This window comes from Apostichopus japonicus, chromosome 17, assembly GCF_037975245.1.
Source record: "Apostichopus japonicus isolate 1M-3 chromosome 17, ASM3797524v1, whole genome shotgun sequence".
Classification (NCBI taxonomy): Eukaryota; Metazoa; Echinodermata; class Holothuroidea; order Aspidochirotida; family Stichopodidae; genus Apostichopus; species Apostichopus japonicus.
In genome coordinates this window covers 2444396-2457023 of record NC_092577.1, presented here as the reverse complement: position 1 = coordinate 2457023, position 12628 = coordinate 2444396, and the positions used below count along the sequence as shown (strand labels likewise).

Genomic DNA, 12628 nt, shown 5'->3' with positions numbered 1-12628 from the left:
TCTAGCACTCTCTAGCTTATTCGTGGGCAAATCATTGTAGCCTTGAATATTTTAAAAATAATAAAACTCACGACAACCGGAATGTAAATTTTGATATATATTATATTTCATCTTTCATTCAAATTATTACACATTCATAAAAAGAGCAAGTAGATAATTAGTTAATCATCATATTCGAAGACAGTGTAATTATTGACCTTTGACTTACCACATTTTACACCTAATAACTGATTGATTTTGCTGGAGAGATTTTTGTTCATCCAAAAATCTTCGAGATAATTGTGACCATGCAAGTAAACCAGGTAGAATATCGTAAATAACTGTTGATTTTTTCACATATCAAACTACTGAAAATATGATTAGCTACTGTATTGAGAAGGTTATTCTACAATGCAGTCAGTCCTTCATGAAGACGAAAAATCCTTTAGGCACAGTTTCAAAAGTATGACCCTGGGGGCAGCCAGGCTGCAGCATTTACTGCAGCCTGGCTGCAGCATCACTGCAGCCAGGCTGCAGCATCACCGTAGCCAGGCTTCAGCATCACCACAGCCAGACTGCAGCATCACCGCAGCCAGGCTGCAGCATCATTGCAGCTAGGCTGCAGCATCACCGCAGCCAGGCTGCAGCATCATTGCAGCCAGGCTGCAGCTTCACTGCAGCCAGGCTGCACACAATGGACACTGTAGGTCGGTAGAGATAATTATCTCTATTGTTTGATTTTGATTCAGCCTTTCAGGGGTGATTTTTGCAAGTTTCTAACAACAGAACTGCATTACAGTACATCTTGACAAGGTGCCTAGTTTGATAGTTGCACTTATAAAAATGAAACAAAACTTAGTAATGAGAACACAATGGAGTCTGAAAGAAATTGTAACTGATCAGAGACGTACTCTAACAATTAACTGATTTAATGACGACTTAACTTACAAATATACCCCTTCCCCCACCTTCCTGTCATCCCCCTCAGTGACAGTCTCATAATTTCATATACCTGCAGGATTACTGCAAGTTAGTCTAAAAGCTATCTCAATAGTTTTACTAGTCTCTAGTGGATGAATGGATACCTCTCTGTCTCCTCCTCCCCTAGCTAGCTACCAACCCCTGCCCACCCCTCCCCATCCCTTTCAAATTTAGCATCCAATTTTTTTTATATAGAATTTGGCAAACCTCTATTACAGCTGTTTGCACACACAAAAACAAAACCTTCAAATATCTCTCTAGTCTTACTGGAAGTTGTCAGTAAATTATATACTACTTAAAGACAAGTTTATAACATAATTCCAGATGTCTTAGCCTCTTCAATAAAGTAACATAATTATTTAGCAAGGACAAGGTGTTAACTGTTTAGCATTTAGCTTGAACGTGGATGACCAAACAATACTCAACTTCCTGGCATATTTGGGGTCAATCTTTAATAACTGAATTATGGCCATGTGGTGTTTATCTTTCTCCATACGAGATACAGGTAATGCAGCGCAGAATAACGTGTTCATCATTTTTTGTCTTTAAAGGATCACGTTCAGCCAAAAGTTTGATTTTCGTCATCGACCGAAAAAAAAATTACTGCTATCAGTGCAGGTTGTAATTCTATGACACTTTTGAGAAATGACTGATTATAAGCATCCAAACATAGCAATTAAAAGTGACTGGACTACGAAGTCTAAGACACAGACTACTAACTAGTCAAACATACAGACTGTTAATAGGTCATTTCCTCAGATGCAACACAAAACTCAAATGGGAAAACCAAATTTCGGACCTCAAATCACAGGTTAACAATGTTATTAACAATTATGTCAAGGACAGACAGTGTTGAATGTCCTCCAAGGGGGGTGTTCTGTCACTCATGGTTTGATTGAGTTATTATAATTTATATACCAACGTATTAACATTTAGGCCCGCACTGAGGAGCCGAGATTATCCTGGACTATATAGATACTAAAATACTTCCCTAGAGTCGTCCTATTACAACTTAAATTTTATCTTGGTGCAAATTTCTTAAAGGTCTTCTGATCTCTGTGAACAACAGTGTCCTTTTCACTCTACAATGCATTAGAAATCATGAAAAAAGCTGCAACTCCCACCAAAATCCATCAAAGATTGACCATTTTACAAGTCTTACCCTAATTCTAGTTTTAATTATCTATGCATAAGCGTTACCTAATTATGCACATTTGGATGATGTAAAAGGAGTGAATGCCTAATATTCTGTTATGTTATTCCTTTGTGTTTACAAACTTCGTTGCTAGGACACTGAACACAGGTTTGTGGGCCTAAGGGGATTTCTTATTACTAGTTTACGGTCTTCTTTGAAAAGATGTACATCCCATTATTCAAATGATATATGTGGGCTTATAATTAGGGGTTAACATATTATGGCCTAAAGTAATGGAATTTTGATGAGCCCAACACTCCACGTCATTGTTTGGGGCTACATCATCATTAGGGGTTAACGTATTAAGGCCTAAAGTCAGGAATTTTGATGACACGTACAACACTCCACGTCATAGTTTGCACATATTTAGCGAGTGTCCCAAATTTATCAAAACTCCAAATGTGTATATCTTGGAAACGAAAAGAGCTTTTCGAAAAATTTCAACAGATTTTTTAATGAGATTGCCACGCAGGAACAAATGTGCTGAATATGGGGGCAACTTGGCTAGGTGTCCTTAGTACTTTATAAGACTGAATTTTAAGGTCATAAAAAGTTTGAAGAATACTGGAATTCATATCCACAGCACCTTACGCTGGCTTCATCATTCCAGATTCAATCAAAACTTCTCCCTTACATCAAAAACTCCTTCATTATCCTTTATCAGAGTTTAAAAACTAAAATAAAAAATAAACATTGAAAAGATATCTAAAAACTTACTAAATAATACATCAGTGACAACATATAAATCTTAGGAAACATAACAGCATTTAACTGACGGCTAACTTACCACAAAAATAACACAAAATTTCACCAATGTTGGTAAAGTAAAATAAAATAAAATGAAACAATGAAGTCCTACTATCAAAGTGATTAAATTCTAATGATATGTGCAGCTAGCCTATTGTTCCAGCCCATTTAAAGTGGCATTATTGAAATGATACATATTCTTCACGGATGACCTACCCTGGTAGCAAGGCGTGAAATGCCATTACAAAGCGCAGACTACGAAAGGATGCAGCATCACCGCAGCCAGACTGCAGCATCACTGCAGCCAGGCTGCAGCATCACCGCAATGTATATATTGCAATGTATATATACGCAAAGGTAACTCACTTGAACAGACTGGAATGATTAAAAAATACCATTAAATAATTTTAATAAATTATCAATACTAATAATACAAATAAGACAATGTCAAACATTTTTTTTAGGGAAGACCTCAATGGATGCATCCAGAAAATTATTTCTTCAAATTATGAATAAATTATAAATAAATTGCACATTTCATTAGTTTCTTCTTTTAATATCAAGAGACTATAAATAGAAAGATGGCAGGAATTGAAAGAGAAAAAAAAATGGGAAAAAAATGGAAAGTATTAGATTATAACAATAGTTGATCAAAAAGAACCTCATTTAAGATAATAAATACACAATTTCAGTCATTTTTAAAATTAGCATTACACGACTGGCTGAAACAATGAAGGTTTTTCTTCATTACATACTCTGAAATCGTATTTTCTACAATTTCATATCATTTTGAACTTACGTAACAAAGTTTTAGGGAACTTTACAATGCCGAGTAAGGAATTGGGGCAAGAGGCACATTTAGTCTAGACTTGGCAAAACGTTTGACAAATATACTCATTTAAATCGTAGGATTTAAATTGACCAAGACAGGGCTAGATGGGTCAACTTCTCCCAACAAGCCACTCTCAATATAGGGTTTGGTCAACCTCTCAAATACAGGACTGGACCAACCTGCTCCAAAATACCCCTTCCAAGAAACAGCTAACATATCCTACCTCCCCCCCCCCTCAAAAAAATCCCCTAAAGATAGGGCTGACCCATCTTCTCCAAATAATCCACTTCCAATAGAGAATTGGATCACCCCCGCCCCCTTTAAAAAAAACGCTAAATCATCCTCTCAAAAATACACCACTGGCCAAGTATTGAAGATAGATGGCAGTATTTCAAAACAGTATTTAACTTCCCATCAGACTGACTTAGTAAAACTGGTTCATATTACATTGTAACTGAAAACAAAACTTGACAAAGGTTTTGTGTGATCAAAAACTCTGGAATCAGCTGCCTTCTTTACTTTCGAGAGTTTAAGTGCAAATGGCAACAAATTTTAGCTTTGATTCTTAGAATGCAAAGTCTGCTAATCTGGATCCATACAGCTGCTATGACAGTTTGGTAAGAAAAAAAAAAGCTTCTACTTATGATATTTTTGGATTCTGTGACATTATACTCGATGGAATGTTATTTGACGGCAACGTGCCTGCGTCTCTGTCAACACACATATAGTACTGAGTTGTTTGCCTTCCCACTCCCCCCATCCCACCCTACCACCTCCCCTCTCCCCTTTCCCCCATTTCAAGAAATCTGAAAATGCTTCCCTTGTATTAAAATTATTTATCAAGGTATAGAGAAATAGAAATATCTAATTGAGATATATATAATGTACTTACGAACTCTGTCCATGAGAGGAATGTTATTAAAGCATAAGCACACAAGAAATAAATATAATGCTCAAGTAGACTTACACAGAGAGATACTGACCAAAACAAACAAAATTAATTTCTATGATTGCCTCTAAATGATGAGCTCAAGCAATGAATACTTCCAAATTTCAGGTGAAAAAGTTGCGACAAACATTTCATATTTGTGATTGAAGCCACGTACAACCATATCAAATTTAATGTAAAAGTCAAATCTTTGGAATGTGGATACTGAGGAGATTGCCTTTTAAGATTACCAAATGCCATTATAAAAACTCTCCGAACATTAATCACAATATCAAGAATTTCTTAAAGCAGTTTTGGATTCACAATTTTTTGTGACAATTTTGTGTTCACTAGTGTCCTTGGTGTTGAGGTATCGTTCTACCGCCACCCTTATTGTGACACCAACGAACGATTCTTTGTTCACGTCAAGATATTAGGTATAGAGGGAAAAAAGTGAATTTACTAAACAAACAAAAAACAAAAAAAAATTATCCGTGGAAACGTTACAAAATTACTCCTTGGCCCTCAAATAGGTGACCTGTCACATGACAGTCAAAATACTTCACATCTCGGAAGGCAAAAACCTATTAAAGCTTGTCCCAGTTTTGGAGGACGATGGGAATGTTTAGGGCCTGAAAAACCTTGATCAAAACTTTGCATGATGTTTGGGATTGAGTCTGCCTTTCAAAGGACTAAAAATGATGACATAAAAAAAGCTAGGAATTCTAAAATGGATACAAAGTTTCAATGTTATCGATACACTTTTAAGCTTTTTTTGTTCTTTACCTTGTTTTTTTTTTGTCATTGACAGTTTTGGAATCATAATGTTGTGACAATTTTGTGCTCACAAGGTTACTTGGTCTACAAGGTAAAACATCATTAAATTTTCAGTTGGGTTCTTTGAAGATTTAAAAGCTTACTATTTGCTTTTAGTTCTTTAGGTACCTTTTGTGATTACTACAGGTAAAACGTTCATGCTGATCAAACACACCGGTAGGCAGGCTCAGAATATTATCTTGTTTACGACTATCCTTCAAAAGCTATAACCAAAAAAAAAAACCCTCTGAAATATTAAATAGAATGTAAAATGTATGTCACAGAGACTTTGTGTACTTGTGGGAGAATAGTTGGAAAATAAAGTTGACATACTTTGTAGGTTTGTTTCTTCTTCAAACTGCTATAACTACATATAAAACACTTGAAACAAAAATAAAAACCCACAAAATTGTGACCATAAAATCCACTGAAAATCCACATTTTTTATACAATAAACTCCTCTCTGCAACTGAGAAAGGTTTGTGGTTAGGTTTTTCAAATGAAAGTATACTACCATGCCATTATAAAGACTTAATGCACAGATACAATAATAGCATCATGGATATGGGTGATTCCATTATTAATGAAGGGGTCAACTCTGTTATCAATTATTCTCAGTCAAGGTTATTTCTATGTTACTATTTACGATGCTATGTTACCTGTTAACAACAAGTACCAGGCAAAACAAAAAGTAAATTTTAAAGCAAAGTGCATATAAATTAAGATAAAAAAAAAAAAATTGAATACTTAATGCTACAAAGACTAATGAATTCCATTAAAACTGCTAATTGTTTATAAATACAACATACACTGTCAGGAAAAAGTTGTAATGGTCGTCCATCAGATCACTAATTGTTTACATCAAATTCAGATGCATTGTAACTAAAAACCCTTTAATAGGTAAAATGATAAATTGGTATCACCCTCCCACCCCCCCCCCAAAGCTGATATTCTATTCACCAAACCTACACATCTCTCCTACAGTGTACATATTGGTATTCTATTCACCAAACCTACATATCTCTCATACAGTGTACATATTGCTGTTCTATTCACCAAACCTACACATCTCTCCTACAGTGTACATATTGCTGTTCTATTCACCAAACCTACACATCTCTCCTACAGTGTACATATTGCTGTTCTATTCACCAAACCTACACATCTCTCCTACAGTGTACATATTGGTGTTCTGTTCACCAAACCTACACATCTCTCCTACAGTGTACATAATGCTGTTCTATTCACCATACCTACACATCTCTCCTACAGTGTACATATTGGTGTTCAATTCACCAAACCTACACATCTCTCCTACAGTGAACATGTTGGTGTTCTATTCACCAAACCTACACATCTCTCCTACAGTGTACATATTGCTGTTCTATTCACCAAACCTACATATCTCTCCTACAGTGTACATATTGCTGTTGTATTAACCAAACCTACACATCTCTCATACAGTGTACATATTGGTGTTCTATTCACCAAACCTACACATCTCTCCTACAGTGTGCATATTGGTGTTCTATTCACCAAACCTACACATCTCTCCTACAGTGTACATATTGGTCGTTCATTACTAGTTTGCTACAGTTTGTCAGACGACCAAAATTTTCAAAAATGTGCCAAACCAAAAAGTAAGACCTGCTCATGCTTGGGACAACCCACGAAAAAAATTCCTCAATCCAAATCCTGACTGTTGTTGATTCTGTAATTCAAAGTGACACGAAATTGGACCTGTGGAACGACCCTCATTCATGGAGCTAAAAATCATTCTCCAATAATCAAAACAAGATTTCAAACTTCATAGTGTGAAACTAAAATCCAATACATTCAAAATCATATTCACACGAGATGGTTTCTTTAAAAACCTGAACATTTTACACCAGCATCACCACGATGAAACAGATTGGGTATAAATGCAACCCCTCCTCCCTCGCCCCACCCCCCCCCCTCCACCACCTCCTCAACAGTATCATAGTCGTGAGCTGTTGTTACAGATTCATAGTAAAAAACTACTGTATATCCGACATAAATATTTTAGTATCATCCCACAAAAAACAAAAAAACAAAAAAATTTTTGTAAAAGTTTTGTAAGAATTTTGTAACCAACAGGTTTAATACAAGACAACTATTCCTCACAAAATTTCGCAGCAGGAAATATATATTTGGGTGACGTCACGAAGCAAAGAAGGCAAAATGGGAAGAATTCTTTTTGGAATGCACGATATAATCTTCTCTGTTAATTCCTCTAACCGTCTGGATCATCTCCTTGGAACATGTCGCCTCCGTTCACCAGCGAGTAGTGGTGGAACCGTTTTCTCTCTGAGTAATCCGAGTTGTCAGCGGTTACTTTGGTCTGTTCCATTCCCATGGAGGGGTTAATAGGATTTAGTACCACCTGATTTTTCAAGAGCGGACCATTTCTGGGATGAAGGGGGGCAAATTTATAGAATAATCAGCCTTGAGTTTTATTTACCTTTTTTTTTTTGTAAACATTTTTTTTTTTCTTTTTCTGAAAATGTGAAAACTTTCTCGGCTTGATCGGTCATGATTTCTCTATGATCCTGTCAGGTAATATCAAACAAATGATTTGATTCTCTTGAGGTAGGCCACTGCAAGCCTTTTGTCATGCAAATTCGATAAACTTGCATTAGAAAATGATGGATAATATTTTGGTACTTCTATTCTTTGTATTGATATACAAACTTTCATCAATTTTTCAAATCTTTTCTTTCAATGAAGTGATATCACAATTCTTTATTTTTTCCTTGTTAAAACATGTTTTTTTTATTTTTTTAAGGTTTGCATTAGTTCTATGTTTAACTTTGTTCGAAGGCACGGCAATGTCAAAAACACAGACATTAAACTATTTTCAACTTGACAATTTTTAAGAATATTTTTTGGGGTCATATAAAATTCCAAATTGACAGGATAAGATCATCATGCCCAAACAAGTAGTTGATGTTTGATTCAAAATAGTTACTTTGGAAAATGAAGCTATAATTATCTGATCAGATGAAATGGGAAGAATAATTGATCTAAATGAAACAAAAATTTTTTAAAAATATTAAATTGATGAAAGATATGGATAAGTTTTGGGAATCATGCAGTTGATAGTACTTGCAGGCAGTGAAGAAATGAGGCAAAATTTTGATCTTTGCTGAAGTGACGGAGGCTGAGAGAGAGAGAAATTCGGCCCGACACCATTACCTGCTGGTGAATGCGATAAAACTGTTGAATATTCATGTCTGTCCTGTATGTTGTTGAATATTCATGCACACTTCTGTAACCTCTGATCTGGAGGTTGTTGAATATTCATGCTGTAACCTCTGATCTGGAGGTTGTTAAATATTCATGCTGTAACTTCTGATCTGGAGGTTGTTGAATATTCATGCAGCCATCTGTAACCTCTGATCTGGAGGTTGTTAAATATTCATGCTGTAACCTCTGATCTGGAGGTTGTTGAATATTCATGCAGCCATCTGTAACCTCTGATCTGGAAATTGCTGAATATTCATGCCCCAATTGTAACCTCCACCAAGTTGGAAAAATTGTTTATAAACTTTATTTTCTTGTCATGCTTCAAAAGCACTTTTACTGACAGTATGATCAATATTAGCAAGAATCCATGAGGAACTGTTCATACTGTCAGTACGAGTTGTTTGAAGTATGATATGAAAGTACAGTATAGCGTGGTATTAGCACTGGTGACCTTTTATCTGCCGCCCAGTTTAATAGGACAGTTGTTTCTATACTGTAGTGTTATGTCCCGCTTCAGAGCACTCGTACTGTCAGTATGAGCAGTATGAATATCATGTTTCTATCAGATCAAGGTTAGGAACTGTTTGTACTGTCAATACCAGTGCTTTGAGAGCATGATATTGGAGTACAGTTTAGAGAGGTATTAGCATTAGGAAATTGTCCCAACTGGCTGTATCTGCCATCAGGCTGTTGAATATTCATATATCATTCTGTAACCACTGATCAGGATATTTTTTTACAGCTTTTGTGCAGATGATAAGAAAGTTGTGATATGGCAAAAGATAATGAGAGGATTTTAAAAATTTGGTAAGAGATTATATACCAATTTGGTAAAAGTAGCAATATATGTCATAAATATAGTCATAAATATTCATGCAAACAGAAATCAGTTTGAGAGTGGTGAGATGGTAGAGTAAAATAGTGAATGAGTTTATTAAGAATGCTGAGAAAATATTTGCCAAGAACTGATGAGATTTTACATGTGAAAATAGTTTTACGACAATTGTATGTAGGCCACGTTGTGGTTATGGCACTTATTCTCTTCCATATGGTCCTGATGGTGTTTTTGAAGATTAATTACATTTGAGAATGACCACCTCAGTTTAATACAAATGGCTCATATTATCGCACAAAGAACAAAATGTGCTATGGATATTTCCATGAGAGGGTGTGGATAATTTCCTATGGATATTTCCATGAGAGGGTGTGCATAATTTCCTATGGATATTTCCATGAGAGGGTGTGCATAATTTCCTACAGATATTTCCAAAGAGAAGGTGTGGATAATTGGGGTGCAGCAAATATTTTTTGGTGACTTTTCGAGGCTAGAACTCTTTTCTAGCTTATGATACATTGTAGTAGGTACGTTGTTGATATCGTGCGTAGCAGAGACGTCTCAAATGAAAACTTGATCTTTCTAGTACCCCAATGGAAACAGTTTCACACAGGTCATGCCTACAAGGGAACTGAGACTGTGAGACAAATGTCTCAAGCAAGTGGTTTGCTTTGGCACCTGTTGTCCTGTTTACGTGATATATTATCACTTGTTTGTTAATTATATTAAATATCATAGCGGATGCTTGAAAAGCCAAAGCAACTCATAAAACCATTGTTTGTAGACAAAAACATCACCACTTTTCTGACCTCTTATCCTGCACAAATTCGAAGCAGAGATGCTCAGCCTTGCTAATTTTGCTGAAGTTGTTGTTACTATACTAACTGTGTGTCTAATTGTGCCATTTGGGACAAGAAAAATGCAAAACTTTATAAACGTCACAGCAATTATTGCTGAAGTGAATTTGGTGACAATTCAAAAATTATTGTAAAAAGAAAAATCGGCTACTTTCTGGCAGCTTTTAAGAGGATCTTAGCGACGCAATTTGAGATAAGAACAAGTCCTACATTTTACTAACTTAATGAGTGTTTTAATTATTAAAGAACTTAATGTCACAAGAATTTAAAATAATTGTACTGTTGGCTTTTAACAGTGTGAATAACACTAATTTGAAGAAATGCCTGCTCTAAAGAATGTTTAAGAACTGGGGGGGGGGGGGATAATGTTTTTAATACCAACATGTGAACCTTAAATTGGTGAAAACTCACGGAAAGTATCTCACACTTTGATCAATTGTAATCATATTTGGCGTGATGCCGGGAAAAGTTTGACGTTCGACGTTAACAAATGAAGAAGACATTTATGATCGATGATGATAAGCTTAAATCATGAATCATGATTCAAAGATGACAAAACTGTGACAGGTGTGACGAACAGTGACAGCCTGGTCCAAGAGACTACTTCGTGACGTGACACCCCAAGTCGTTCTTCCCTTTCTTTTTTTTAGATTTTTTTATTAACATGATCTGAGAAGAACATCTTACAGCAATGACCGGTTCTTGCTTGATTATCCAAATTTCATTCCCAATAGTGTTTATTTATTACGTCAACTGTGGAAATCTTTCAAATTCTCCAGTTTAACTTCTTTATATTTATAAGTGATACGTATTCATTTGAAAAGGTGTCTGCATTTGAGAATATATTAGGAACCGAATGGATTTTTTTTTTTATCACCCACTCAATTTTTAAAGACAGTCTTCATTTTGCTGTGAGAAAAATCTAGGGTTGCATCTCAGTTTGAAGAAATGCAAATCTGAAGATGATAATTATGCTCCAACTTCCGTTAAAAAAAAAAAAATGATAATTATGCTTGTGGTCTGACCTTTGACATTTAATAAACAAAGTGGATTGAGACAAGAGAAGCTAATTCTAGGGCAAACCGTGACACCCTGCTGAAACGGTTTTTTTGAGCCACGGCACCCAGCAGAATGTCGTACATGGCCGTGACACCCCGACAGAACTTTGCTTATGTGTGACACCCTGTCACACCCCTACAATACTTTTCTCATGTTGACTGTAGCATATCACACTACTGATACCAATGTCATTCCTTCTAACCAGATTCTTACTTGAAGTCAGGACCCATCGTTACACATCTTTAAATAAAATCTACCCTGATATCTTTGACCGGAAAAAAGTTTTTTTTTTCCCCTCAAGAATATATTCTATATTATTTGCATACATATGGTTTTAAGGGTGTCGATACAGATATTGCCAAAATACTGTTCCGTTTGATTGGAGTCGATAAACGGGATACTAAGCAACATCCATAAACTCATATTTTAATATTTTAGTATTTTAATAACAGAATTACACAGGTAGAGAATGATACCAGCGAGATTGGGAGTGTTGTGTCTTCTTAATGTAAGATTTGAAGGTGAAATTAGGTCAATGAGGTTAGGGATGGGTATAGTAAAACATTGTTACCAATCTAATTACTAGGCTTAAGTCACAGTGTCAAAAAGAAAAGCTTGCAGTGTCTATTGTTTGAAACTGTACAGCACAATAGACTATGAAAGCTGCAGCAGCTGCAATATTCTGCTCAGCTAGGATGAATCAATATCAAACAATAGGGATTAGCTCTGAACACCTGCAGTGTCTATTGTGTGAAACTGTACAGCACAATAGACTATGAAAGCTGCAGCAGCTGCAATATTCTGCTCAGCTAGGATGAATCAATTCAAACAATAGGGACTGGCTCTGAACACCTGCAGTGTCTATTGTGTGAAACTGTACAGCACAATAGACTATGAAAGCTGCAGCAGCTGCAATATTCTTCTCAGCTAGGATGAATCAATATCAAACAATTATTTGGGATTATCTCTGAGGACAAGCACAGTGTATATTATGTGAAACTGGGGAGCAAATAAGATTATGTCCTATATGCAGCCTGGCTGCACTAAAGCTGCAGCTCCTCAGAGCAGTCTCCTTTTGACATGGTACCTAAGGTAGACTGGAGTGCATATATCGTACGGAGACAGGTATCTC

At 35.9% G+C, this 12628-nt stretch overlaps 1 protein-coding gene across 3 annotated transcripts in view; it reads right to left on the bottom strand.

Moving 5' to 3' along the window:
* Positions 1–12628, bottom strand: part of LOC139984246 (solute carrier family 12 member 8-like) — a 57714-nt gene that overhangs the window by 6630 nt on the left and 38456 nt on the right. Inside the window, exon 11 of one of the 3 annotated variants that reach the window (XM_071998070.1) lies at positions 7466–7907. The exons of the other annotated variants lie outside the window; for them this stretch is intronic. Within the exon in view, the coding sequence (XP_071854171.1) occupies positions 7733–7907 (175 nt within the window). The 3' untranslated portion in view covers positions 7466–7732. Of the gene's footprint in view, positions 1–7465; positions 7908–12628 lie in introns of those variants that run through there. 3 annotated transcript variants of the gene reach the window in all.